The sequence below is a fragment of the Pongo abelii genome, chromosome 10 (assembly GCF_028885655.2).
Source record: "Pongo abelii isolate AG06213 chromosome 10, NHGRI_mPonAbe1-v2.0_pri, whole genome shotgun sequence".
In the NCBI taxonomy this organism is placed as follows: Eukaryota; Metazoa; Chordata; class Mammalia; order Primates; family Hominidae; genus Pongo; species Pongo abelii.
The window spans coordinates 97,071,306-97,095,180 of NC_071995.2; the positions used below are offsets into that span (position 1 = coordinate 97,071,306).

The 23,875-nt window shown below is 40.4% G+C and overlaps 1 protein-coding gene across 9 annotated transcripts in view; it reads left to right on the plus strand.

Annotated features, from left to right (window-relative positions):
* TMPO (thymopoietin) overlaps positions 1–23,875 on the plus strand; it is a 37,693-nt gene that overhangs the window by 3,545 nt on the left and 10,273 nt on the right. For 4 of the 9 annotated variants that reach the window (XM_054527533.2, XM_054527534.2, XM_054527536.2 and 1 more), the window contains exons 2-5: positions 11,659–11,785; positions 15,459–15,617; positions 16,600–16,695; positions 21,236–21,333. In XM_054527533.2, the coding sequence (XP_054383508.1) occupies positions 11,659–11,785; positions 15,459–15,617; positions 16,600–16,695; positions 21,236–21,333 (480 nt within the window). Of the gene's footprint in view, positions 1–11,658; positions 11,786–15,458; positions 15,618–16,599; positions 19,393–21,235; positions 21,334–23,875 lie in introns of those variants that run through there. The other 5 variants (XM_003778096.5, XM_054527535.2, XM_054527537.2 and 2 more) reach the window with 2 other exon arrangements.

Here is a 23,875-nt window from a genome sequence, read left to right on the forward strand (position 1 = left end):
CGCGCTCGCCGCCGTTTGCAGCCCCTCCCTCCCGGGCGCCCCCTCAGGCCTCCCAGGTGCGGGGCTGTCCCTGCGCCCCCTCGCGTCGCCCCTTCCCCGCGGCGCTGCAGGCGCCGGAGCGGAGAGGCCAGAAGTTGGGACCGCGGGGTTCGCGTTCTTTGACGTGTGAGTCTGGGAGGTGTGGAGTTGCGTTGGCGGCGGTTGTTTTGCACGCGGGCGACGCCGCTTCCCTGGACCACCAGCCGCCTGCAGCGGGCGTTTAGACGGGGACTTCCGTGCCCTTTCGAAAGCTCTGGAGGGGTGGCCCCAAAATGCTATAGGTTAAGTTCGAGCGTTTTCCCGCTTTATTAACTGAAATGACTCGCAACAGAGTCTCAGAGCGCTCCCTGGAGGGCAACTGATGACACACTAATTTCTAACCAAAATTTGAAATAAGGAAATTCCCGCCTTTTTATACTTTTGCGTATGGAGGGCTTTTTGAACCGTTTATGTTTTCTAGTTTGTCTTAATTTTTCCCAGCAACAGGCCATCTTTTGGCGGAACAGCTTCATGCCGAATTAAAAGGAGCATTTTAAACTATATTTTTAAGCGCCTATTATATTTTTTAATTTTTATTTATTTATTTTTTTGAGATGGAGTTTCGCACTTGTTGCCCAGGCTGGAGTGCAATGGCGAGATCTCGGCTCACCGCAACCTCCACCTCCCGGGTTCAAGCGATTCTCCTGCCTCAGCCTCCCGAGTAGCTGGGATTACAGGCATGCGCCGCCACGCCCGGCTAATTTTTGTATTTTTTAGTAGAGACGGGGTGTCTTCAAGTTGGTCAGGCTGGTCTCGAACACCTGACCTCAGGTGGTCCGCCCGCCTCGGCCTCCCAAAGTGCTGGGATTACAGGCGTGAGCCACCGGGCCCGGCCCTGCAAACAAATATTTGAAAATTGCAGTTTGGATTGCGTTTTCCCCCCATATTGGTAAATTTTGCTTGAGGAAAGGAAAGACTTAGGATTCAGGAAAAATTTATTTCATGACATTCTGGTGCATCAGTATTGCAATTTAGAATGTTTGATCCTGGTTAAATCTCAAATCGGCTCCAGCAAAGCATGTTTTGTTTGAGAATAGTTTGCTTTTTTTCCTGTGGATTTTAATATGCTTTTTGTGGGTTTGCTTGTGCCTGCCGATTTACCGGGCTTCAAATCGTAATAGGATGAAGCTAAAACTAGTAATTGGTGTAACATAAAATGCCTTGTAAGAGACAGTGAATGTGGTGTTTGGAGTTGTTGGGAATGATCACTAGTTTAAACCGAAATTATTCCTTCCTTCAAATTTTACTTTAGTTTTTAAGGAACCTGTCTAATGTGTTGTCCCGGCTACTCAGGCAGAAATGAACGACAAATGTAATAGACACATGTAAATTTAATTGAAAATCTTATCCTCGGCTTCAGAGAAGTTGAAAGTTTTACCAAACGTCTTCAGTCCGGTGTCTGGCACATGGTAGTGCCAAATATTTGTACAGTAAATAAAAGATCAATCACACCTTATTGTTTCAACATCTTGTTTTGCGGAAAGTTGCTTTAATTTCTTAATAAACAAATTTACTTTTGAAATAAAGCGTACCCACTTACTCGTTATGTTTGCCTGCTCTGAAAAAGAAGGTAGTATTTAAACTTTAAGTACAGTTGGTTGAGGCCGGGCGCGGTGGCTCACGCCTGGAAGCCCAGCACTTTGGGAGGCCCAGGCGGATGGATCACCTGAGGTCAGGAGTTCTAGACCAGCGTGGCCCATATGGTGAAACCGTTTCTACTAAAGAAAAAAAATACAAAAATTAGCCGTGCCTGGTGGCGGGGGCTGAGGCAGGAGAATCGCTTGAACCCAGGAGGCGGAGGTTGCAGTGAGCGGAGATCGCGCCATCGCACTCCAGCCTGGAGGACGAGAGCGAGACTTCGTCTCAAAAAAAAAAAAAAAAGTTGTTTGAAAATGTAATATTTAAATCAGCACACTTTATAAAAAAGCTAGTTTTCTATAGAACCCTTTATTGGTCCTCTGTGCAAATGTATTAAACCGTTAAGTTTTTGGTTGTATGTTTATAATAGAATTACTTGTTATTATTTTTAGGCGGGATCTCGCTCTGTTGCCCAGGCCGGAGTGCAGGGATGTGATCATAGCTTACTGCAGCCTCAAACTCGTTGGCTTACGACAGCCTCCTGCCTCAGCTTCCCTGAGTAGCAAGGGCAGCGGGGCATGTACCGCTACACCCGGCTAATTTTTTAATCTTTTTTTTTTTTTTTTTTTTTTTTTTTTTGGTACACAGGCTTTCTTTGTTGTCCAGGCTGGTCTAGAACTCTTGGCCTCAAGCAATCCTGCCTCAGCCTTGGTTCCTATTTATTTTGAGGATGATTTCTTTTACACAGAAATAACCATCTCAGTTTTAATGTTTTCCTGTCAGCCACTTGGTAAAAGAGAGTTTATGTCCCCATCTACCTTGTGTTCTTTGGCGGGGTAAAAAGACCTAAATGTAAAAATTTTTAAATTAAGATTATCCAGCAATTTTGAGTTCCTACCAAGTGTTCTTAACTACTGGGTTTAAAACTTTGGGGATTTTAAAATGAATTGTGTTTATTTACTTGTCTGTCCAACTCATATGTTAATTGAAGTTGGTTAGCATCATCTAAATAAGTTTTGAGTAAAATGAAGTTTTGTTTTTTTTTTTTTTTTCCTCTGTTGCCCAGGCTGGGGTGCGGTGGCGCAATCTTGACTCACTGCAAGCTCTGCCTCCTGGGTTCACGTCATTTTGCTGCCTCTGCCTCCCGAGTAGCTGGGACTACAGGCGCCCGCCACCACCCCCAGCTAATTTTTTGTATTTTTAGTAGAGACGGGGTTTCACCGTGTTAGCCAAGATGGTCTCGATTTCCTGACCTCGTGATCCTCCCACCTCGGCTCCCCAAAGTGCTGGGATTACAGGCGTGAGCCACCGCGCCCAGCCAAAATGAAGTAATTTTTGTTGTTGTTATTTTGTTTTGTTTGTTTTGTTCTGACACGGAGTCTCCATTGCCCAGGTTGGTGTGCAATAGCCCGATTTCAGCTCCGCCTCCTGGGTTCAAATGATTCTCCTGCCTCGGCCTCCCGAGTAGCTGGGATTACAGGCGTACACTACCATACCCAGCTAATTTTTGTATTTTTAGTAGAGAAGGGGTTTCGCCATGTTGGCCAGGCTGGTCCTCAGGTGATCTGTCCCCCGGGCTTCCCAAAGTGCTGGGAATGCAAGGATGAGGCACGGCACCCAGCCCAGAAGTCATGTTTTTTAGAGTATGTAGTAGGTCTATTGGCATGGTAATTAAGCTCTTTACATTTCATTTAATTATTTCATCCATATAAAGAAAACTTATTTCATAATTACAGGTTTAAATGTCTTCTACCTGGAGTATTTAAAACTCAAGAGGTGTTTACCCTTGACTAGGCTTAATAGCCATGCCAACAACTTGAAGAAAAATATTGGTAGTCAGTAGCGTCATTTTCTGTTTTAAAGTACGTTAAGTACAAGTGAGTTATAATTAGGAGTCTGGTCGATGTTTTTATCAGCCATAGGAAAAAATAATTTTAAATTTACAGGGAAAGAAGACATTTATAATAATTGATGTGTAAAATTATTCATGTCAATTCCTCTTATATGTACTATATTTTATGTTTTGGTCATTTTTAGCCGCATATAAAAATAATACCAGGTCGTATTTCTTTTTTTTTTTTGAGATGGAGTCTTGCTCTGTCACCTAGGCTAGAGTGCAGTGGCGTGATGTCAGCTCACTGCAACCTCCGCCTCCCGGGTTCAAGCGATTCTCCTGCCTCAGCCTCCCAAGTAGCTGGGATTACAGGTGCCCACCACCGTGCCCGGCTAATTTTTGGATTTTTAGTGGAGACGGGGTTTCACCATCTTGGCCAGGCTGGTCTCAGACTCCTGACCTCAGTTGATCTACGCGCCTGAGTCTCCCAAAGTGCTGGGATTACAGGCGTGAGCCACCGCGACCGGCCAACCATATTTCTTTTCTTTTCTTTTCTTTCTGTCTGTCTGTGAGATGGAGTCTCACTCTGTCACCCAGGCTGGAGTGCAGTGGCATGATCTCAACTCACTGCAACCTCTGCCTCCCAAATTCAAGCAATTCTCCTACCTCAGCCTGCTGAGTAGCTGGGATTACTTACAGGCACGCACCACTACTCCTGGTTAATTTTCGTATTTTTAGTAGAGACAGGGTTTCACCATGTTGGTCAGGCTGGTCTCGAACTCCTGACCTCGTGATCCACCTGCCTCGGCCTCCCAAAGTGCTGGAATTACAGGAGTGAGCCACCTCACCCGGCCAATACCAGGTCTTCTTTCTTCTTTTTTTTTTTTTTTGAAACGGAGTGTCAGTCTGTCATCCCGGCTGGAGTGCAGTGGCGCAATCTCGGCTCCCTGCGAGCTCTGCCTAGCTGAGACTACAGGCGCCTGCCACCACACCTGGCTAATTTTATGTATTTTTAGTAGAGACTGTTAGCCAGGATGGTCTCTATCTCCTGATCTGGTGATCTGCCTGCCTCGGCCTCCCAGAGTGCTGGGATTACAGGCATGAGCCACTGCGCCCGGCCTCCAGGTCATGTTTCCTAAAGAATATTTATAATCTTCTGCATAATGGAGTGGTAAAAAAGGAATAAAAGAATATTTATTTATATTATAGGAGAAAGCCAAATTATGTTTGAGAGTTGCAGATAAGGGAGATTTTTAACATTTTAAGACAAATCAAGCATTAATGTGGATTTGGCCAAGATTAACTATTTGCATGCATATACCTTCTATTTAATCATGGGTTTATGAGGATTTTTTTTTTTTTTTTTTTTTTTTTGAGACGGCGTGTCGCTCTGTTGCCCAGGCTGGACTGCAGTGGCGTGATCTCCACTCACTGCAAGCTCTGCCTCCCGGGTTCACGCCATTCTCCTGCCTCAGCCTCCCGATTAGCTGGGGCTACGTGGTGGCACCTGCCACCACGCCCGGCTAATTTTTTTGTATTTTTAGTAGAGACGGGGTTTCACTGTGTTAGCCAGGATGGTCTGTATCTCCTGATCTTGTGATCCTCCCCCCCAGCCTCCCAAAGTGCTGGGATTACAGACGTGAGCCACCGTGCCCAGCCTATGGGGAACATTTTTAATTAAATAAGAAATTGTTTCATTTCGGCTTCTACCATAGTCTCTTGGATTCACTTGGTGTAATGTGACAAAACTTTGCATGTTAAAAGTTTTGTTTTTATTTTGTTTTCTTATTTCTAAGCTTTTTATTTTATGTATCTTGCTACCAATATTTTTAGGTGTTGAAATTACCTAGATTGTGGACACAAAAACATTTACAGAGTTGGCAGTCTGCCTTTTTGTTTTAAGAGGCAGAGCCCGAAGGTGTAGCTGTTTGGATCTAGTGGGGCATAATATTCTTGAATGATCCGTTCTGGTGAATTAATGAGTGTGTGTTTGAGAAGGAGTCTTGCTCTGTCATCCAGGCTGGAGTGCAGTGGCGCGATCTCGGCTCACTGCAACCTCCGCCTCCCGGGTTCAAGTGATTCTCCTGCCTCAGCCTCCTGAGGAGCTGGGATTACAGGTGTGCACCACCATGCCCAGCTAATTTTTGTATTTTTAGTAGAGACAGTTTCACCATGTTGGTCAGGCTGGTCTCAAACTCCTTCCTGACTTTGTGATCTGCCCCCCTTAGCCTCCTAAAGTGCTGGAATTACAGGCGTGAGCCACCGCGCCTGTCTGTGTGTTTGTTTTTAAGAGATAGGGTCTCGCTCTGTCCCTCAGACTGTAGTGCAGTGGTATGATCATAGCTCACTGCAGACTCAAACTCCTGGGCTCAAGCCTCTGGAATAGCTGGGACTACAGGTGTGTGCCGCCATGCCTAGCTAATTTTTAAAATTTTTATAGAGATAGTCTCACTATGTTGACCAGGCTGGTCTTGAATTCCTGGCCTCAAGGGATCCTCCTGCTTAGGCCTCCCAAAGCGTTGGGATTGTAGGTGTGAGCTACTGCTCCTGGCCAAATTATGAATTCTCAATAGGAAATATTTGAAGACCTGGAAAAGAACATAAAAGCATGCTACCAATAGGAAATGTTAATTAAATCACAAATTGACCACCACTGTATAATAAGGTGTTAAGTTTACAGACTTGTGAATTATAGATTCAAATTCCAGGTCTGCCACTTATTCATATGAGAATAGTGTCTTAATCTATGATCAGTGTCTTAATCTATGATCCTCTATTTTCACCTGAAATGGAATAATCTAATAGCTACTTAATCAGATTGAGGAGTGCATGCCATTGCATATGTGAAGTGTCTAGTGCTTAGTAATTAATAGCTATTACAACAAATGATTTCTGAATTTTTGTGTTTAATGTCAGGGCAATACAATGCAAAGTTACTAAAATACAATTTTGGGAAACGAATAAGGTAGATACGTGAAAGTGACGTGTATATCATAGCATGCAGATTTCCTGAGTTAGTGAAGTGCATGCTTGAACCTCAGTTTTCTGAGTTGTCAGATGGGGATATTAGCATCTTATTCCATAGATTTTTAGGATTCTGTAAGTTAATGCAAAGACACTTGGAACACAACTCAGTACGTAATACATAATAAGTGCCCAGTAGAATATATTGTTATGGTTCAGCATCTTTATACTAGAGGTAGAGATTAAAGGAATTAGAGTAGCTCATCGTTGATATCATAGAGCTGTTGGGTTTTAAAGTTGAAAAATATGTTAGAGATCATCGGGTAGCATAGTAGGTACTCACTGTTTTTGAGTGAAACTCTTAAGTGATCTACTTAAAGGAACAAAGCTTTCTGGAGGCAGAATTTAATGCAACTAATGCTTCCTTTTTCCTGACTGAAACTGCTAATCATGTACAGCACACTAACTGTCTCCTAATTTTTTATCCTTATTAAATCTGAGATTTATAAAATGACATCATTTTTCTGGAACTTTTTTCCTTACAGATTAAAAATCACGTTTGGCTGTGCGCAGTGGCTCACACCTGTAATCCCAGCACTTTGGGAGGCCGAGGCAGGTGGATCACCTGAGGTCAGGAGTTCGAGACCAGCCTGGCCAACATGGTGAAACCCTGTCTCTTCTAAAAATACAAAAATTAGTCGAGTGTGGTGTTGCGCGCTTGTAATTTCAGCTGCTTGGGAGGCTGAGGCAGGAGAATCTCTGGAACCTGGGAGATGGAGGGCATGCCACTGCACTCTAGCCTGGGCAACAGTGAGACTCCATCTCAAAAAAAAAAAAAAAAAAAAAAAATCACATTTTTGGTTTTAATCTATCTGACTTACCTTATGTAGATTTGTTGGTCACTTATTTAAGATATCTTTGTTCAGCTGATGATTTTCATTATGTTTGAAGGAAATATAATTGATTTTCTTACTTTCTTTTTTTTTTTCTTTAGGCGAAGTCTGGCCTTATCACCCAGGCTGGAGTGCAGTGGCGCAATCTTGGCTCACTGCAATCTCCGCCTCCCCAGTTCAAGTGATTCTCCAGCCTCAGCCTCCTGAGTAGCTAGGACTATAGACGTGTGCCATCACACCTGGCTAATTTTTGTATTTTTAGTAGAGATGGGGTTTCACCATGTTGGCCAGACTGGTCTCAAACTCATGACCTCAATGGGAGATCCTCCCTCCTCGGCCTCCCAAAGTGCTAGAATTACAGACATGAGCCACTGCCGAGAATTGGTTTTTACTTAGATTTGATAGGCCTGTTATTTCTAATAAGAAATGGATTTTCAAAAATAAATTACTTTTTCCTTCCCCGGATTTGACAAAACATTTATCAGGGGGCTATTCCGGTATCAGTCTTTTTAGAAATTTTTAGATGCTTGGAATAAAAATATGAGGATGATAGTGCTCTTGCTTTCTGTTGCTTGCCTCAATGCTGCATGCAGATCACCTGGGCTACACAATTACAAACAGATTATCTGGCCCAAGGTGAAGAATCAGAAATGGGTAAGACCTTTCCAAATAGAGGTAACAAGAGTTAAGATTTTGGGCTGGGTGCTGTGGCTCTCGCCTGTAATCCCAGCACTTTGGAAGGCCGAGGCGGGCAAATCACGAGCTCAGAAGTTTGAGACTAGCCTGGCCAAAATGGTGAAACCCTGTCTCTACTAAAAGTACAAAAATTAGCTGGGCGTGGTGGCATGCACCTGTAGTCCCAGATACTCAGGAGGCTGAGGCAGGAGAGTTGCTTGAACCTGGGAGGCAGGAGAGTTGCTTGAACCTGGGAGGCAGAAGGTTGCAGCGAGGCAAGATGGCACTACTGCACTCCAGCCTGGGCAACAGAGTTAAGAGACTCCACCTTGAAAAAGAAAAAAAAAAGAGTTAAGATTTTTTTTGAGACAGAGTCTTGCTGTATCGCGCGGGCTGGAGTGCGGTGGCATGATGTCGACTCACTGCAACCTCCGCCTCCCAGGTTCAAGCAATTCTCCTGCCTCAGCTTCCCAAGTAGCTGGGATTACAGGTGTGTGCCACCACCTGGCTAATTTTTGCATTTTTAATAGAGACGGGGTTTCGCCGTGTTGGCCATGCTGGTCTCGAACTCCTAACTTCAAGTGATCCACCCGCCTTGGTCTCCCAGAGTGCTGGGATTACAGGCATGAGCCACCACACCTGGCCCAAAGAGATTTCTTGAAAACTTCTCAGGCGGGTTTGAAAAGTTGGAATTTCCTGGATGTTTTATTGATAGTAAATTTGAACATTCTCGTGGTAGTGGGGATTATGTACAAATAATTTGAGCCTGATTGATTGTTTTTCCATATTTTATTTTTATTTTAAGCATTATTTAGTTTTTCTGTACTACCTGACTGCACTTTTTGGAAAATTTGAGTAAGTCAGTAACACAGGATTAAGTTTGTTTGATTAAATCTTTTCTTGAAAGAAATAAGTCTTAGAACTCTTAGACTCTAGGCAACTATTTGGATATTATGGTGTGGGTTGCTTCCAGATTTGAGCCTAACAGTTCTAGGTCAGTGCAATGTATGTGAATTAAAGCCTGCTACAAGTACTCTCACTGTAACTCTCCACAGCCACCTATTTAAGATTTCTCGTAAGTTGACATAATTGTTCTTATGAGCAGCTATTTTTTTGGTGAAGGTTTTTTGGCTTTTGATTGTAGAATGATTAGCCATTAGCAGCTTTTTAAAAAGAATTTCTCGTATCTTGCTGTATTTGAAGTATTTCAGGCCAGGTTCCATGGCTCACGCCCGTAATCCTAGCACTTTGGGAGGCTCAGGCGGGCATAACATTTGAGGTCAGGAGTTAAAGACCAGCCTGGCCAACATGCTGAAACCCCGTCTCTACTAAAAATACAAAAATTAGCCGGGCGTGGTGGTGCACACCTGTAATCCCAGCTACTCAGGAGGCTGAGGCAGGAGAATCACTTGGACCTGGGATGCGGAGGTTGCAGTGAGCCAAGATTGCGCCACTGCACTCCAGCCTGGATAAGAGTGAGACACAGTCTCAAAAAAAAAAAAAAAAAAAAGATTTGATTTGAGCCTGACAATTCTAGGTCAGAACATTTTTATTGTTAAAAACAGGAATTCCAGTACATAGTCAAATCATGCCTGATTTTTTTCCCCCTAATATGATTGGAAAGTGAGCATTCCATACAACTTGATAATTTTAGCCTTTTTCGTAAAATTTACTTTGATGTTGCCATTGTTTAATTAGCCATTTTTTTGTTCAGTACTCTGATGTTTTTTCTGTTATCACTGAGGCATTTGTCAGGCTGTTTGCCACAGCCTTAAAAGGTATCCATACTTTTGCTTCCTTTTTATTTGTTCAACTTTGGAAATTTATAGTTTTTCCAGTAAATACTGCCTTTCTAGAAATTAATTTTAAAACTTTTAAATCTTCCCTCAAAGTTTGTTTGAAGTTATTTTGACTATTTTTAGTAAACTGGTGGTACGGAAGTTAAACTGTGTCACAGGTGATAATGTAACCATGAAGTCTGTCAGATTTCCTTCCTAAGTCATAAACTAGCTACTAAAATAACTGTGTTACAAGGAGTTTACAGTCCTGTCTCCTATCCTTGGGGTGGAGATTGGTTCCGGGACCCGGCCATGGATATCAAACTCTGGGGATGCTTTAGTAAGTCCCTTAATAAAAAGTGGTGTAGTAACCTACACACATCCTCCCTTATACTTCAGATCATTTCTAGATTACTTATAACGCCTAATACACTGTAAGTGCTATGTAAATAGTTGTTATACTGTATTTTTATTTGTATTTTTATTGTTGTATTGTCATTTTTTTCCCCGAGTATTTTTGATCTGTGGTTGGTTGAATTCACATATGTAGAACCCAGCTGTATTCATTTGGGAGAATGGAGAGCCAACTGTATTCATTTGGCCTTCTTAAGTTCTCATATGCTGTTTAAAGAAAATCATTTCTGGCCGGGCGCAGTGGCTCACGCCTGTAATCCCAGCACTTTGGGAGGCTGAGGTGGGCGGATCACGAGGTCAAGAGATCGAGACCATTCTGGCCAACATGTTGAAACCCTGTCTCTACTAAAAGTACAAAAATTAGCTGGGCGTGGTGGTGCACACCTGTACTCCAAGCTACTCGGGAGGCTGAGGCAGGAGAATCACTTGAACCCAGGAGGTGGAGGTTGCAGTGAGCCGAGATTGCGCCACTGCACTCCAGTCTGGCAACAGAGCAAGATTCCATCTCAAAAAAGAAAAAGAAAAGAAAATCATTTCTATATATATATATGTATGTATATATATAGCTCTCTCTCTAAGTGTAAGCCTGTATGGTAAAGTCTTAAACTTTCCTGGATTAATTTAAGTTTTTCAGGATTATCAAAAAATTAGTAAGTAGCATTCATGATCACTTAGATGAAAAATTTTAAGCCCAGTCTGGCTTTACTTTGCAAGGTTCATGCTGATCTGTTTCTGTTGCCATTGGAGTTATATGCTTTAAGAAATGAAATATAATTTTTGGTTATTTAGACTGTGTGTGGTGGCTTACAACTGTAATCCTAACACTTTGGGAGGCCAAGGTGGGCTGATCACTTGAGTCCAGGAGTTTGAGTTGCCTGGGCAACATGGCAAAAACCCCATCTCTACAAAAAAAAAACAAAAAAACACGCAAAAAGCCAGGGGTGGTGGTGCGCACCTGTCGTCCCAGCTATTTGGGAGACTGAGGTGGGAGGATCGCTTCAGCCTGGGAGGTGGGGGTTGCAGTGAGCTGAGATGGAGCCACTGTACTCCAGCCTGGGTGACATAGCTAGACCCTGTATCATAAAAAAAATAAAAAGTTTATTTAAAAGAAAATGTTATCCAAAGTCAGTTTTAATTAGTTTCTCTTTTGCATTTTTGATGCTATTACTACCTCTTTTAGATAGGTAATCCAAAATGGACTATTTTAACAACAGTGTCTTTAAAATTTAAGTTACTTGCTTGGCTGTGTGGTTTGTATGATTACAGTTCAACTTAGAAAATGTTCTCCAATAATGAGTTGCTCTTAATTTAATCGAATTGCCAAGGCCTAATATTACTATAAACCAATTTGGTAGTGAGTTTGCATGTTTACGTTATACAGGTTATTATCTAGTAAGTGAACACTTTAATTCATGTGGAAATGATTACTGGACTTTGTTTACAGAAAGCCACAAAAAAAACTGATAAACCCAGACAAGATGATAAAGATGATCTAGATGTAACAGAGCTCACTAATGAAGATCTTTTGGATCAGCTTGTGAAATACGGAGTGAATCCTGGTCCTATTGTGGGTAAGTTGATAAAATTTCAAATACAGTATCTTTTCTCTGAAGCAGGACTCCGAATTATTTTCTCCTTTTGTTTAGCAGTTAGTTTAGGTTCTAAGGACTGGTTTGTCATTAATCATTTGTTATCAGCAGAACCTGTGTTAATTTGACTCTAAATGAGTGAAATAAAATGAGAGGATTGAATTAGATAATCTCCAAAATTACCTCTATTGTTGAGATTGTTTTATATGGTGCTTATATCGTACTTCTTTTTTTTTTGTTTGTTTGTTTGTTTTTGTTTTCTTTTGTTTTTTGTTTTTTTGAGACGAGTCTTGCTCTGTCGCCCAGGCTGGAGTGCAGTGACGTGATCTCGGCTCCCTGCAAGCTCTGCCTCCTGGTTTCATGCCATTCTCCTGCCTCAGCCTCCCAAGTAGCTGGGACTACAGGTGTGCCCACTGCCACACCTGGCTAATCTTTTGTATTTTTTAGTAGAGACAGGATTTCACCGTGTTAGCCAGGATGGTCTCGATCTCCTGACCTTGTGATCCGCCTGCCTCGGCCTCCCAAAGTGCTGGGATTACAGGTGTGAGCCACCGTACCTGGCCACTTATATCGTTCTGCTGAGACATGGGTCTTATATGACAATTGGGGAAAATCTGAGGTAACATAGCTGGGCAAATTTGCCCAAATAAATGAGTTAATGGCTGGGTGCAGTAGCTTACGCCTATAATCCCAACAGTTTGGGAGGCCAAGATGGGAGGATTGCTTTTGCCCAGGAGTTCAAGACCAGCATGAGCAACATAGGCAGATGTCTGCAGAAAATTTTAAAATTAGCAGGGTGTGGTGTCACAAATCTATTGTCCCAGCTACTTAGGAGGCTGAGGCAGGAGGATTGCTTGAGATGGTGGGGGGAGGTCAAGGTTGCAGTGAGCCGTGATGGCTACTGTACTTCGGCCAGGGGCAGTGGAACAAGACCCTGTCTCAAAAAAAAAAATGAATAAGGGAAAAAAGTAAAAGTGAGTTAGTGACAGACTTCTTAATGAGGTTATTAAATTCCTAGCCTAGTACCCCCCTCCTTTTTTTTTTATTTTTGGGGACGGGGTTTCGCTCTTGTCGCCCAGGCTAGAGTGCAATGGTGTGATCTTGGCTCACTGCAACCTCTGCCTCCCAGGTTCAAGCAGTTCTCCAGCCTCAGCTTCCTGAATAGCTGGGATTACAGGCACCTGCCACCATGCCTGGCTAATTTTTATATTTTTAGTAGAGATGGGGTTTTGCCATGTTGGCCAGGCTGGTCTGAAACTCCTGACCTCAGGTGATCCCACCCACCTCAGGCTCCCAAAGTGCTGGGATTACAGGTGTGAGCCACTGCGCCGAGCCCCTTTTTCATTTATCATTAAAAGTACCCTTTTGAAAGTCCTGTCTTGATTAGAATTGAAGAATTATACCCTTAAAAAACAAAAACCTAGGACTAAATACACTGGATTTCCATCGTTGGATTATTTTTAGGTGATGAAGATTTTGCAGTGTTGATTATGCCTTAGTTTTGGAGGGTCTTAGCAATAACCTCAAGATGAGAAAATTCCATTTTAATTTTTTTTTTTTGACAAGGTCTTTGCTCTGTTGTCCACGCTGGAGTGCAGTGGCACAGTCATGGCTTACTGCAGCCTCAACCTAGGCTCAAGCAGTCCCACCTCAGCCTCTCAAGTAGCTGGGAACACAGGCACATGCCACCATTCCCAGCTAATTTTTGTAGTTTTTGTAGGGATGGGGGCACACTGTATTGCCCAGGGTGGTCTTGATCTCCTGGGCTCAAGCAGTCCTCCCACCTAGGCCTCCCGAAGTCCTAGGATTACAGGCATGAGTCACTGCATCTGGTCTTGATCTTCTAAGTTACATAAAATTGTGGACGCTAGAGATTTGGTAGGTTTTGCTATAGGTATAGTTGCAAATAAGGATTTAGAATATTTTGTTTTAATGTATAAGCTGCTTCCAAATAATCATAAGCTTATTCATATACAATTACCAACAGATATATAACACTTTAAAAATATTTTTTTGTTTAAAGTTCTAAAAGGCCTGGGCATGGTAGTTCATTCCTGTAATCCCAACACTTTGGGAGGCCAAGGTAGTGGAATTGGTTGAGCTCAGGAGTTGAAGAGAGCAGCCTGGGCAACATAGTGAAACCTTGTCTCTATTTAAAAAAAAAATTAGCCAGGCATGTAGTGCACACTCATAGTCCCAGCTACTCAGGAGGCAAAGGTGGGAGGATTGCTTGAGCCCACAAGTTCAGGGTTGCAGTGAGCTATGATCGCACCACTGCACTGCAGCCTGGACAACAGAGCAAGACCTTGTCTCAAAAAAAAAGAAAAAAAATAAATTCCAAAAGAGAGATATTGAAAAATGTGTGTTATAATATCAGCATACATTAAATTATATGTTGATATATGACCTGTTCATCTTAAGGCTATTTATATAACATTTCTGGACACACGTTGCTTCTAAAAAATATCCATTATCACTTTGCTCATCTTACAGGAGTTAAGGAAAGATAATACAGTTAATGTAAAACAAAATAAAATCTATTTTGGTTTTAAACTGTCACTGATGTTCAAATGTGTTAAGAATTTTTAATCAGTTTTGCTTTGTGATACGTGTTTTCCATAAAAGGTCATTTTAACTGCAAAGTTGTTATATTTAAATCTGATTTATAGAACTTTTCTTTTTCCCATAACTGAATACAAGCATATTAGTGTCTTAGAGTTGTGGAAGTTTAATCATAGTTATTTTTCATAGAGGTACAATCCGCTTACATGTGATTTTTCTACCTTGGCAAGTACTATTACGTAGTAGTAGAAAAAATAAATGCAAGACTTCAGTCAAAAATAGTCAACATGGCTTTTCAGTAGATGGTCTATAGAAAGGCCTGTATTAATCTACTATGTATTTCATGCTATTAAAAGAAATGTCGTTTCCCAAAAAACCACCTGTTGTAAAAAGTGCATTATATAGTTGTGTGGAATGCAATGGTGCGATACCAGCTCACTGCAACCTCCATTTCCTGGGTTCAAGCAGTTCTGCCTCAGCCTCCTGAGTGGCTAGGATTACAGGCGCCCACCACCTGGCCCAGCTAATTTTTTGTATTTGTGGTAGAGACCGGGTTTCACCATGTTGGTCAGGCTTGTCTTGAACTGCTGACCTTAGGTGATCCACCCGCCTTGGCCTCTGGAAGTGCTGGGATTACAGGCATCAGCCACCACGTCCCTTTTTTTTTTTTTTTAAGACAGCGTCTTACTTCCTCTCCCAGCTGGACAGTGGTGTGATCTCAGCTCACTGCAACCTCTGCCTCCCAATTTCAAGTGATTCTCCTGTCTCAGCCTCCCAAGTAGCTGGGATCACAGGCGTGTGCCACCATGCCCGGCTAATTTTTGTATTTTTAGTAGAGATACGGTTTCCCTATGTTGGCCAGGCTGGTCTCGAACTCCTGATCTCAAGTAATGCACCCGTCTCGGCCTCCTAAAGTGATGGGTTTACAGTCATGAGCCACTACGTCTGGCCACATTATATGGTATTTGTTTTAAGAACTCGAGTTTAGAAAAATAAAGGGTGAAAATAGCTTAAAATGTTGCTGAAGATAGTGTCTGAGCTGCATCCTAAATGAAACAATACAAGTACTAAAGCAAGTTCTGCCTTAATCCAGGAACAACCAGGAAGCTATATGAGAAAAAGCTTTTGAAACTGAGGGAGCAAGGAACAGAATCAAGATCTTCTACTCCTCTGCCAACAATTTCTTCTTCAGCAGAAAATACAAGGCAGAATGGAAGTAATGATTCTGACAGATACAGTGACAATGAAGAAGGTAAAATTTTAAATGATGTTAATCAAATGTATGTAATTTTTTCACACTCAAAATACAGTGACCATGAAGAAAGTAAAATTTAAAACAATATTGGCAAGACACACAAATTTTATTCGTGTCATTAGAGTAATTCTGTAATTTGATTTAAGTACTTTTTATTGAAAATTCTAAGAAACAACATAGTACAAATTCATAATTTTCCATCACCTGAAATTGCAAGTTAACTTTGTCTTTTTTGCTTCCAATCTCATTTTTCTGAGAGAATAAAGTATTACAAGTAAAGGCAAAGTTCCTCGTACTTACCTGTACCTATCACCTCCACAGAAGTAACTACTATTATTAATTCAATGCCCGTCCTTCAAGTTTTATATTTCACATACACATCTGTCTAATACATGGTATTATTTTATACTTTAAGAATAAAAGATTTATATAAACAATATACTAAATCTTATCACTTGCTTTTTCTCACTCCATTATTTTTGAAATCTAATCCTATTAATTACATGTCTGTTTGTTCTTCATAATTAATACATAGTGGTAGTATTTAAATATGGCATATTTTCTCTGTTCTATATTGATATTTAAATTGTTCACAGTTTTTGTTAATCTGACCTCAAGGCAACTTTAAAGCAAATATTTTGACTATATTTTTAGTAGACTATATAGTATCTTAAAATTTGATCATGATGTTTAAATGTTTTTTGAGGATAGTACGTGAAATAAATGTCCTTTAAAAATTATAAGTACAACTTGATTTTTATAAACTTTTAATTAATATGACTTGTGATTATTTATTTTGATCCAGATTGTTTATATCTCAATAAGCTTTGTCTACCAGGGCAAATCTGACAGATTAGTTCAGAATATGAAATTATAGAGTCTTTTCCTTTGACAGCACTATTTTTAGCAAAGAGGCAAAGATTAAAATCAGCTCAAACACAGGTAATGCTTAAACTTCCTGCCTCTTTTGCCTCTACAGGAAAGAAGAAAGAACACAAGAAAGTGAAGTCCACTAGGGATATTGTTCCTTTTTCTGAACTTGGAACTACTCCCTCTGGTGGTGGATTTTTTCAGGGTATTTCTTTTCCTGAAATCTCCACCCGTCCTCCTCTGGGCAGTACCGAACTACAGGCAGCTAAGAAAGTACATACTTCTAAGGGAGACCTACCTAGGGAGCCTCTTTTTGCCACAAACTTGCCTGGCAGGGGACAGTTGCAGAAGTTAGCCTCTGAAAGGAATTTGTTTATTTCATGCAAGTCTAGCCATGATAGGTGTGTAGAGAAAAGTTCTTCGTCATCTTCTCAGCCTGAACACAGTGCCATGTTGGTCTCTACTGCAGCTTCTCCTTCACTGATTAAAGAAACCGCCACTGGTTACTATAAAGACATAGTAGAAAATATTTGCGGTAGAGAGAAAAGTGGAATTCAACCGTTATGTCCTGAGAGGTCCCATATTTCAGATCAATCGCCTCCCTCCAGTAAAAGGAAAGCACTAGAAGAGTCGGAGAGCTCACAACTAATTTCTCCGCCACTTGCCCAGGCAATCAGAGATTATGTCAATTCTCTGTTGGTCCAGGGTGGGGTAGGTAGTTTGCCTGGAACTTCTAACTCTACGCCCCCACTGGATGTAGAAAACATACAGAAGAGAATTGATCAGTCTAAGTTTCAAGAAACTGAATTCCTGTCTCCTCCACGAAAAGTCCCTAGACTGAGTGAGAAGTCAGTGGAGGAAAGGGATTCAGGTTCCTTTGTGGCATTTCAGAACATACCTGGATCCGAACTGATGTCTTCTTTTGCCAAAACTGTTGTCTCTCATTCACTCACTACCTTAGGTCTAGAAGTGGCTAAGCAATCACAGCATGATAAAATAGATGCCTCAGAACTATCTTTTCCCTTCCATGAATCTATTTTAAAAGTAATTGAAGAAGAATGGCAGCAAGTTGGCAGGCGGCTGCCTTCACTGGCATGCAAATATCCAGTTTCTTCCAGGGAGGCAACACAGATATTATCCGTTCCGAAAGTAGATGATGAAATCCTAGGGTTTATTTCTGAAGCCACTCCACTAGCAGGTATTCAAGCAGCCTCCACTGAGTCTTGCAAACAACAGTTGGACTTAGCACTCTGTAGAGCATATGAAGCTGCAGCATCAGCATTGCAGATTGCAACCCACACTGCCTTTGTAGCTAAGGCTATGCAGGCAGACATTAGTCAAGCTGCACAGATTCTTAGCTCAGATCCTAGTCATATCCACCAAGCGCTTGGGATTCTGAGCAAAACATATGATGCAGCCTCATATATTTGTGAAGCTGCGTTTGATGAAGTGAAGATGGCTGCCCATACCATGGGAAATTCCACTGTAGGTCGTCGATACCTCTGGCTGAAGGATTGCAAAATTAATTTAGCTTCTAAGAATAAGCTGGCTTCCACTCCCTTTAAAGGTGGAACATTATTTGGAGGAGAAGTATGCAAAGTAATTAAAAAGCGTGGAAATAAACACTAGTAAAATTAAGAACAAAAAGACATCTATCTTATCTTTCAGGTACTTTATGCCAACATTTTCTTTTCTGTTAAGGTTGTTTTAATTTCCAGATAGGGCTAATTACAAAATGTTAAGCTTCTACCCATCAAATTATAGTGTAAAAGTAATTGCCTGTGTAAAACTACTTGTCTTTTTTAAAGATTTGCATAGATAGGAAGCCTGGTACAAACAATTTAAAGCTCTCTAGATCACATATTAGTCTCTAAATTGTTTTCTATTTCCTGCTTTACTTATGTTTTTACAATTCTCCAAAACTAAGAAAATTCTAATTAGGATATAAGGAGTATTTACTGTTTAATAGAATAATATGCATCCTCCTTTATACCTAGGACAGAATTAAACATTTGTTACACATTCAGAACAGTGATTTTGTTCTTTTTGATACTTTTATCTCAGTATCTTTTCACGTTCCATAACTCGTCCATATTTTTGCTCCTATTTTCTTACTTTTGTTTTTTATTCATGTCTGCAACATCAATCATAGTAGTCTAGATCAATGCAACTCAAAGCACCAGTCTACAAACTTACTTATCCACAGGCAAGATAAGCATGCACAAGAATTTAAATCTAGAGATACTTTTTAGGTCAATGACAGGATTTGATTTTTTAGCAAAATTTTATTAATAGCTAAAGCAATGTATTGATTTACACTCTGATGCAAGTAATTTATCTCTTCATTGACTGGTAGCAACCAATTCATGGACCAGTACCATGGACCACACTTTGAGAAACACTTCTTTGGATAATAATAGATATCCTGGGATAGTGCATGTTCACCATCTATTTTGTCAGATAATGGGGCCTTTTAAAAAATAATACTTTGCTTTCATGATATATTGTATTTTGTAGAAAGTTAAGTTTAGCAATATAGACTCTAAAAGCAAATTAAATTTTTTTAAAGCCATAAGAAATTATACTATATCCCAGTATCTGTATGTCTGTATAAAGCAGTGTATTATCATGTTTTCATTTCTATGATTGTAAGAGTCTTAACTGCAGAGGTATTGTGGAAAATAGTAGCCTTAAGCATAATAAAATATGGTCTCTTGGGTACTCCCTCTGGCCATTACCACATTCTTAGATTATATGTGTCCATCTTTGCAGCTAAGAGTAATTTTATTTGTTGTCTTCTGAAATGTACATGTATACATGTACCTACTGAGTGCTATGTGATTTTTAAAAATGTATTACTGTAGAATGCTTCTGCAAATTCAATAAAGTTGTTAAATTTGAACAGTGTTGTGTGGTTTCCAGAAACATGTTTTTCTGTGTGCTTTATTCTTGGAGTTGCAACAAGTTAAACATTTGTATATGAACACCCCTTTTCCATTTCATCATTGAAACTCACTTTGACATTTCAGTGTATAATTGAAAATATTCTGGTTATGGTTTTTCTTCTGTTTGAGGACCATGTTTTTATTGACTGTTGGAATCTAAATTTATAAGAGGAATTAATCTGTAACCAGATACCTTATTTGTTTAATCAATTTCTATTCCACTACTAATGGTTTTTTTTACTTTGTGCTTTCTAGTTCTTAGGTTCTGAGTTAACAAAGCATAAAATAGATTTTATATTGCTGGGGGTTGTACCAAACGTAGATACATTGACAGATCCATTGATAGAAGTGTTGGGAGATGGACTTGAAATCTTAGTCCTAAATAAAGATTGAACTGTTTAAACTAACTTGGTAAAAATCACTGTTCTTTTTTGGGAAACTTGCAAGTTATTAAATAGATTCTGTACTAACTAGTATTAACACTGGAAAGTTAGCAAGACACATATAGATTTTTTGACCACTTTTTCACACAAGTTCAGAGTTCATGTAAAACTTTAGAATTGACTTCCTGTCTCTTCAATAAGAAAGTAATCTAACTTAAATTTTTGGTAGTAGAAGTTTTAGAAATAACAACTGACTTACTAATTTTGTTATACTATGATAAATGTTTACAAAAAGGGATTTTTTTTTTTTTTTGAGATGAAGTTTCGCTCTTGTCCCCAAAGCTGGAGTGCAATGGCGTGATCTCGGCTCGCTGCAACCTCTGCCTCCCAGGTTCAAGCAATTCTTCTGCCTCAGCCTCCTGAGTAGCTGGGATTACAGGTGTCTGCCACCAACCCTGGCTAATGTTTGTATTTTTAGTAGAGACAGGATTTCACCATGTTGGCCAAGATGGTCTTAAGCTGACCTCAGGTGATCCGCCCGCCTCGGCCTTCCAAAGTGCTGGGATTACAGGCGTGAGCCACCATGCCCTGCCAGGGATATTAACCAAAATTAGTCTTTTCAAAACCTAGATCTTCAATTGATGATGAATTTAAGACTAGGAGACTGGAATATTGAAGCCTATTAAAAAATACATATCCTTGCATTGTTAGGTTAATAACATGGTGACAAGTCAAGTATATAAGTATTGGCTTCTCTTCAAAGAAATATTATTTTTATTATAAGGAATGGGACGAGAAGTGACCTGTGATTGGTCGTATTTTTCTGTGAACAAGATTCCTTCTTTACCTGAGTTGTACCTAGGTTTTTTATAACTACATCAAAAAAGCTTTTATACTGTACTTATTAGTGTTATGGCAGTTATCATTTATTGTTATAGAAGCTTGGTATTATATGGATTTTTTTCATTTTTAACTTTCCCTTCTATGTTCCAAATTTTAATTTAGTAAGCCAACCTTTGCTGTACAGTAGTAGTGTACTGTATGGACAAAACAATGGTAACAACTATGTATTTTAAATGGCCTTTTCCCACATCTAAATTGTTCTTACTGAAAAGCTTTCATGGGAGCATTTTGAATTCACTTCATGTTCAAAGCTATGAGTCCCAGATAAAGGAAAGGAGAATAGGTAGGAAGAAGTGGTTGTCAGATGAAAGGGTAAGGGAGATAAGCAAAAATGGGATAAATAAACACTTTTCAAGACAAATTGCAAACAATTTTGGACTAGTGAGGTATTACCAGTAGACTTGTTTTTTACCTTTTAATGTGCTTAAAACCAGGGTTCCCGATTAATATTAGGATAACATCATCATTTACTGAGTGTTTCAGAGAGTAATGGTTTCTTCAATGTTATTTCCAGACTCTAAAATAGAGCTCAAGCTTGAGAAGAGAGAACCACTAAAGGGCAGAGCAAAGACTCCAGTAACACTCAAGCAAAGAAGAGTTGAGCACAATCAGGTATCTTTAGTTTTATTATCATCGTGTACAGGTATAAATAACCTCCTGACAACACTAATCCGTGTTTTAGCCTTTAATGGTTGACACCCAGATTCCAGCACGCTCAGTAAACTTAATTCTGTTGTTAAATGATACTAAAAATCTAAACTTTGTGGGTTTTGTCAGTAGTGTAGCCTGTGATTACAGCAAAAGCAAATTTTTAATGTCTCATTTGTGTTTGAGTCTGTGCTAGATGTAGTTCAAAGCCAGTTATACGGCGTTTTGAAAGAAATATTTTAAAAGGTGGAAATATCTAGACACTTTTGATACAATTTCTTTAAAAGGCAATGGAAGAGTTTTATATTTGTGTCTTTGCCTCTAGATTTCTGACTTTGATTTTATGTTTGCCTGTCTTGTCTTCTGTGATTCTTTCCTAAACTCAGAAGCTAGTCTGGTCCTAAGACCACAGTTTTCTTTCCTTATTTCAGATGAAAATTTACCTTTTCTATTGTAGGAGAGGCGTTTCAGTTTTTCAAAAGGGAAATGTAGGAAACTAAGGAGAAAATAAGCATAGGTATAAATGAACAGAGAACAAATTATTGACTAACCTAGTATTGTTCACAGAGAACAAATTATTGATTAACCTAGTATTGTTTACAGAGAACAAATCATTGACTAATGTAGCATTGATTTGGCTGGTGCTTTATAAGACAGCTATTCCTAGAGTCATTTTCTTTACCCCTACTATGTCTAGCTGGAAGATTTGTCTAGTTGGTTATCTTTTCCATCTCGTATTTGTTACTTTGTTTGTTTGTTTGTTTGTGACGGAGTTTCGCTCTTGTCATCCAGGCTGGAGTGCAGTGGCGTGATCCCATCTCACTGCAACCTCCACCCTGCTGGGCGCAAGCGATTCTCCTGCCTCAGCCTCCCAAGTAGCTGGGATTACAGGCACATGCCACCACGCTCAGCTAATTTTTTTATTTTTAGTAGAGACGGGGTTTCACCATGTTGGCCAGGCTGGTCTCAAACTCCTGACCTCAGGTGATCCATCTGCATCGGCCTCCGAAAGTGCTGGGATTACAGGCGTGAGCCACCGCGCCCATGCTGTTTGTCGTTTTAAAATCAAATCCTTAGAGGAATTATTCTTGATTCCTTAAGGCAAGTGAGTCTCTCTCTTCATTTGATGTAGTTGATAAGTTGAATTTCAGAAAGATTTGTTAGAAATGACCTTTGTGACAAGAACGTACAGAGCATTGAATGAATGAAGATTTTGTTAACAGAACCAAATACAGGAATACATGTTTTATTGCCCTTTTATGTAGTAGTCCTAACAAATAGCTTCAGGAGCATGCTGAAGAATAAGGAACTAGGCCGGGCGCGGTGGCTCACACCTGTAATCTCAGCACTTTGGGAGGCCGAGGTGGGCGGATCACCTGAGGTCCGGAGTTCGAGACCAGCCTGACCAACATGGAGAAACCTTGTCTCTACTAAAAATACAAAATTAGCCGGGCAGGATGGCGCATGCCTGTAATCCCAGCTACTCCAGAGGCTGAGGCAGGAGAATTGCTTGAACCTGGGAGGCGGAGGTTGCTGTGAGCCGAGATCGCGCCATTACACTCTAGCCTGGGCAACAAGAGCGAAACTCTGTCTCAAAAATAAATAAATAAATAATAAAGATGGTCTAAGGGGTAATTGAGTTGGGGGAATCTAAACTGAGGGGCAGAATAAATAGTCAAAGGAGTGTAGGTTTAGATGACAGGCAGAATTAGACAGTGGCTTTATTGCAGAAAATTTAAAACATGTAGAGGAGTGGTGGGAAGAGTTTAATGACCCTCCAGTCATAGATGTGCCACCTTTGTCAGTGTTTTACCAGTTTGGTTTCATCACCCCACACCCTCCAGCTTTTTAAATTACCTTTTTTTTTTTTTTTTTTTTGAGACGGAGTCTCTGTCGCCCAGGTTGGAGTGCAATGGCACAATCTCGGCTCACTTGCAACTTCGCCTCCTGGGTTGAAGCAGTTTTCCTGCTTCAGCCTCCTGAGTAGCTGGGATTACAGGTTCCCGCCACCATGCCCGGCTAGTTTTTGTATTTTTAGTAGAGACCGGGTTTCACCATGTTGGCCAAGCTGGTCTTGAACTCCTGACCTCAGGTGATCCACACGCCTTGCCTCCCAGATTGCTGGGATTACAGGCATGAGCTACCACGCCTGGCCCTAAATTGCTTTTGATTTTTTTTGTTTTGCTTTTTCCTGGAGTATATTAAAGCAATCTTTGACATATTGTTTCACACATTAAAAAGTCAGCATTTTAGCATATATCTCTGAAAGATAAGTGCTGTTCCAGTGACAATGCTAATATCGCACCTAATAAAATTAATAATTTATTTGTATCTAATTCATGTTTAAATTTCTCTAGTTTCAGAAATGTTTCATTTATGATTATGTTGTTCAAATCAGGATCCAAACAGGATCCACATATCCAGTTTGATTTTTTGGTTGTTTTACTCTCTCAAGTCTGTGTCTGTAGCTGTTACCACTGTAACTGTTTCTCTTCCCTCCATTTAT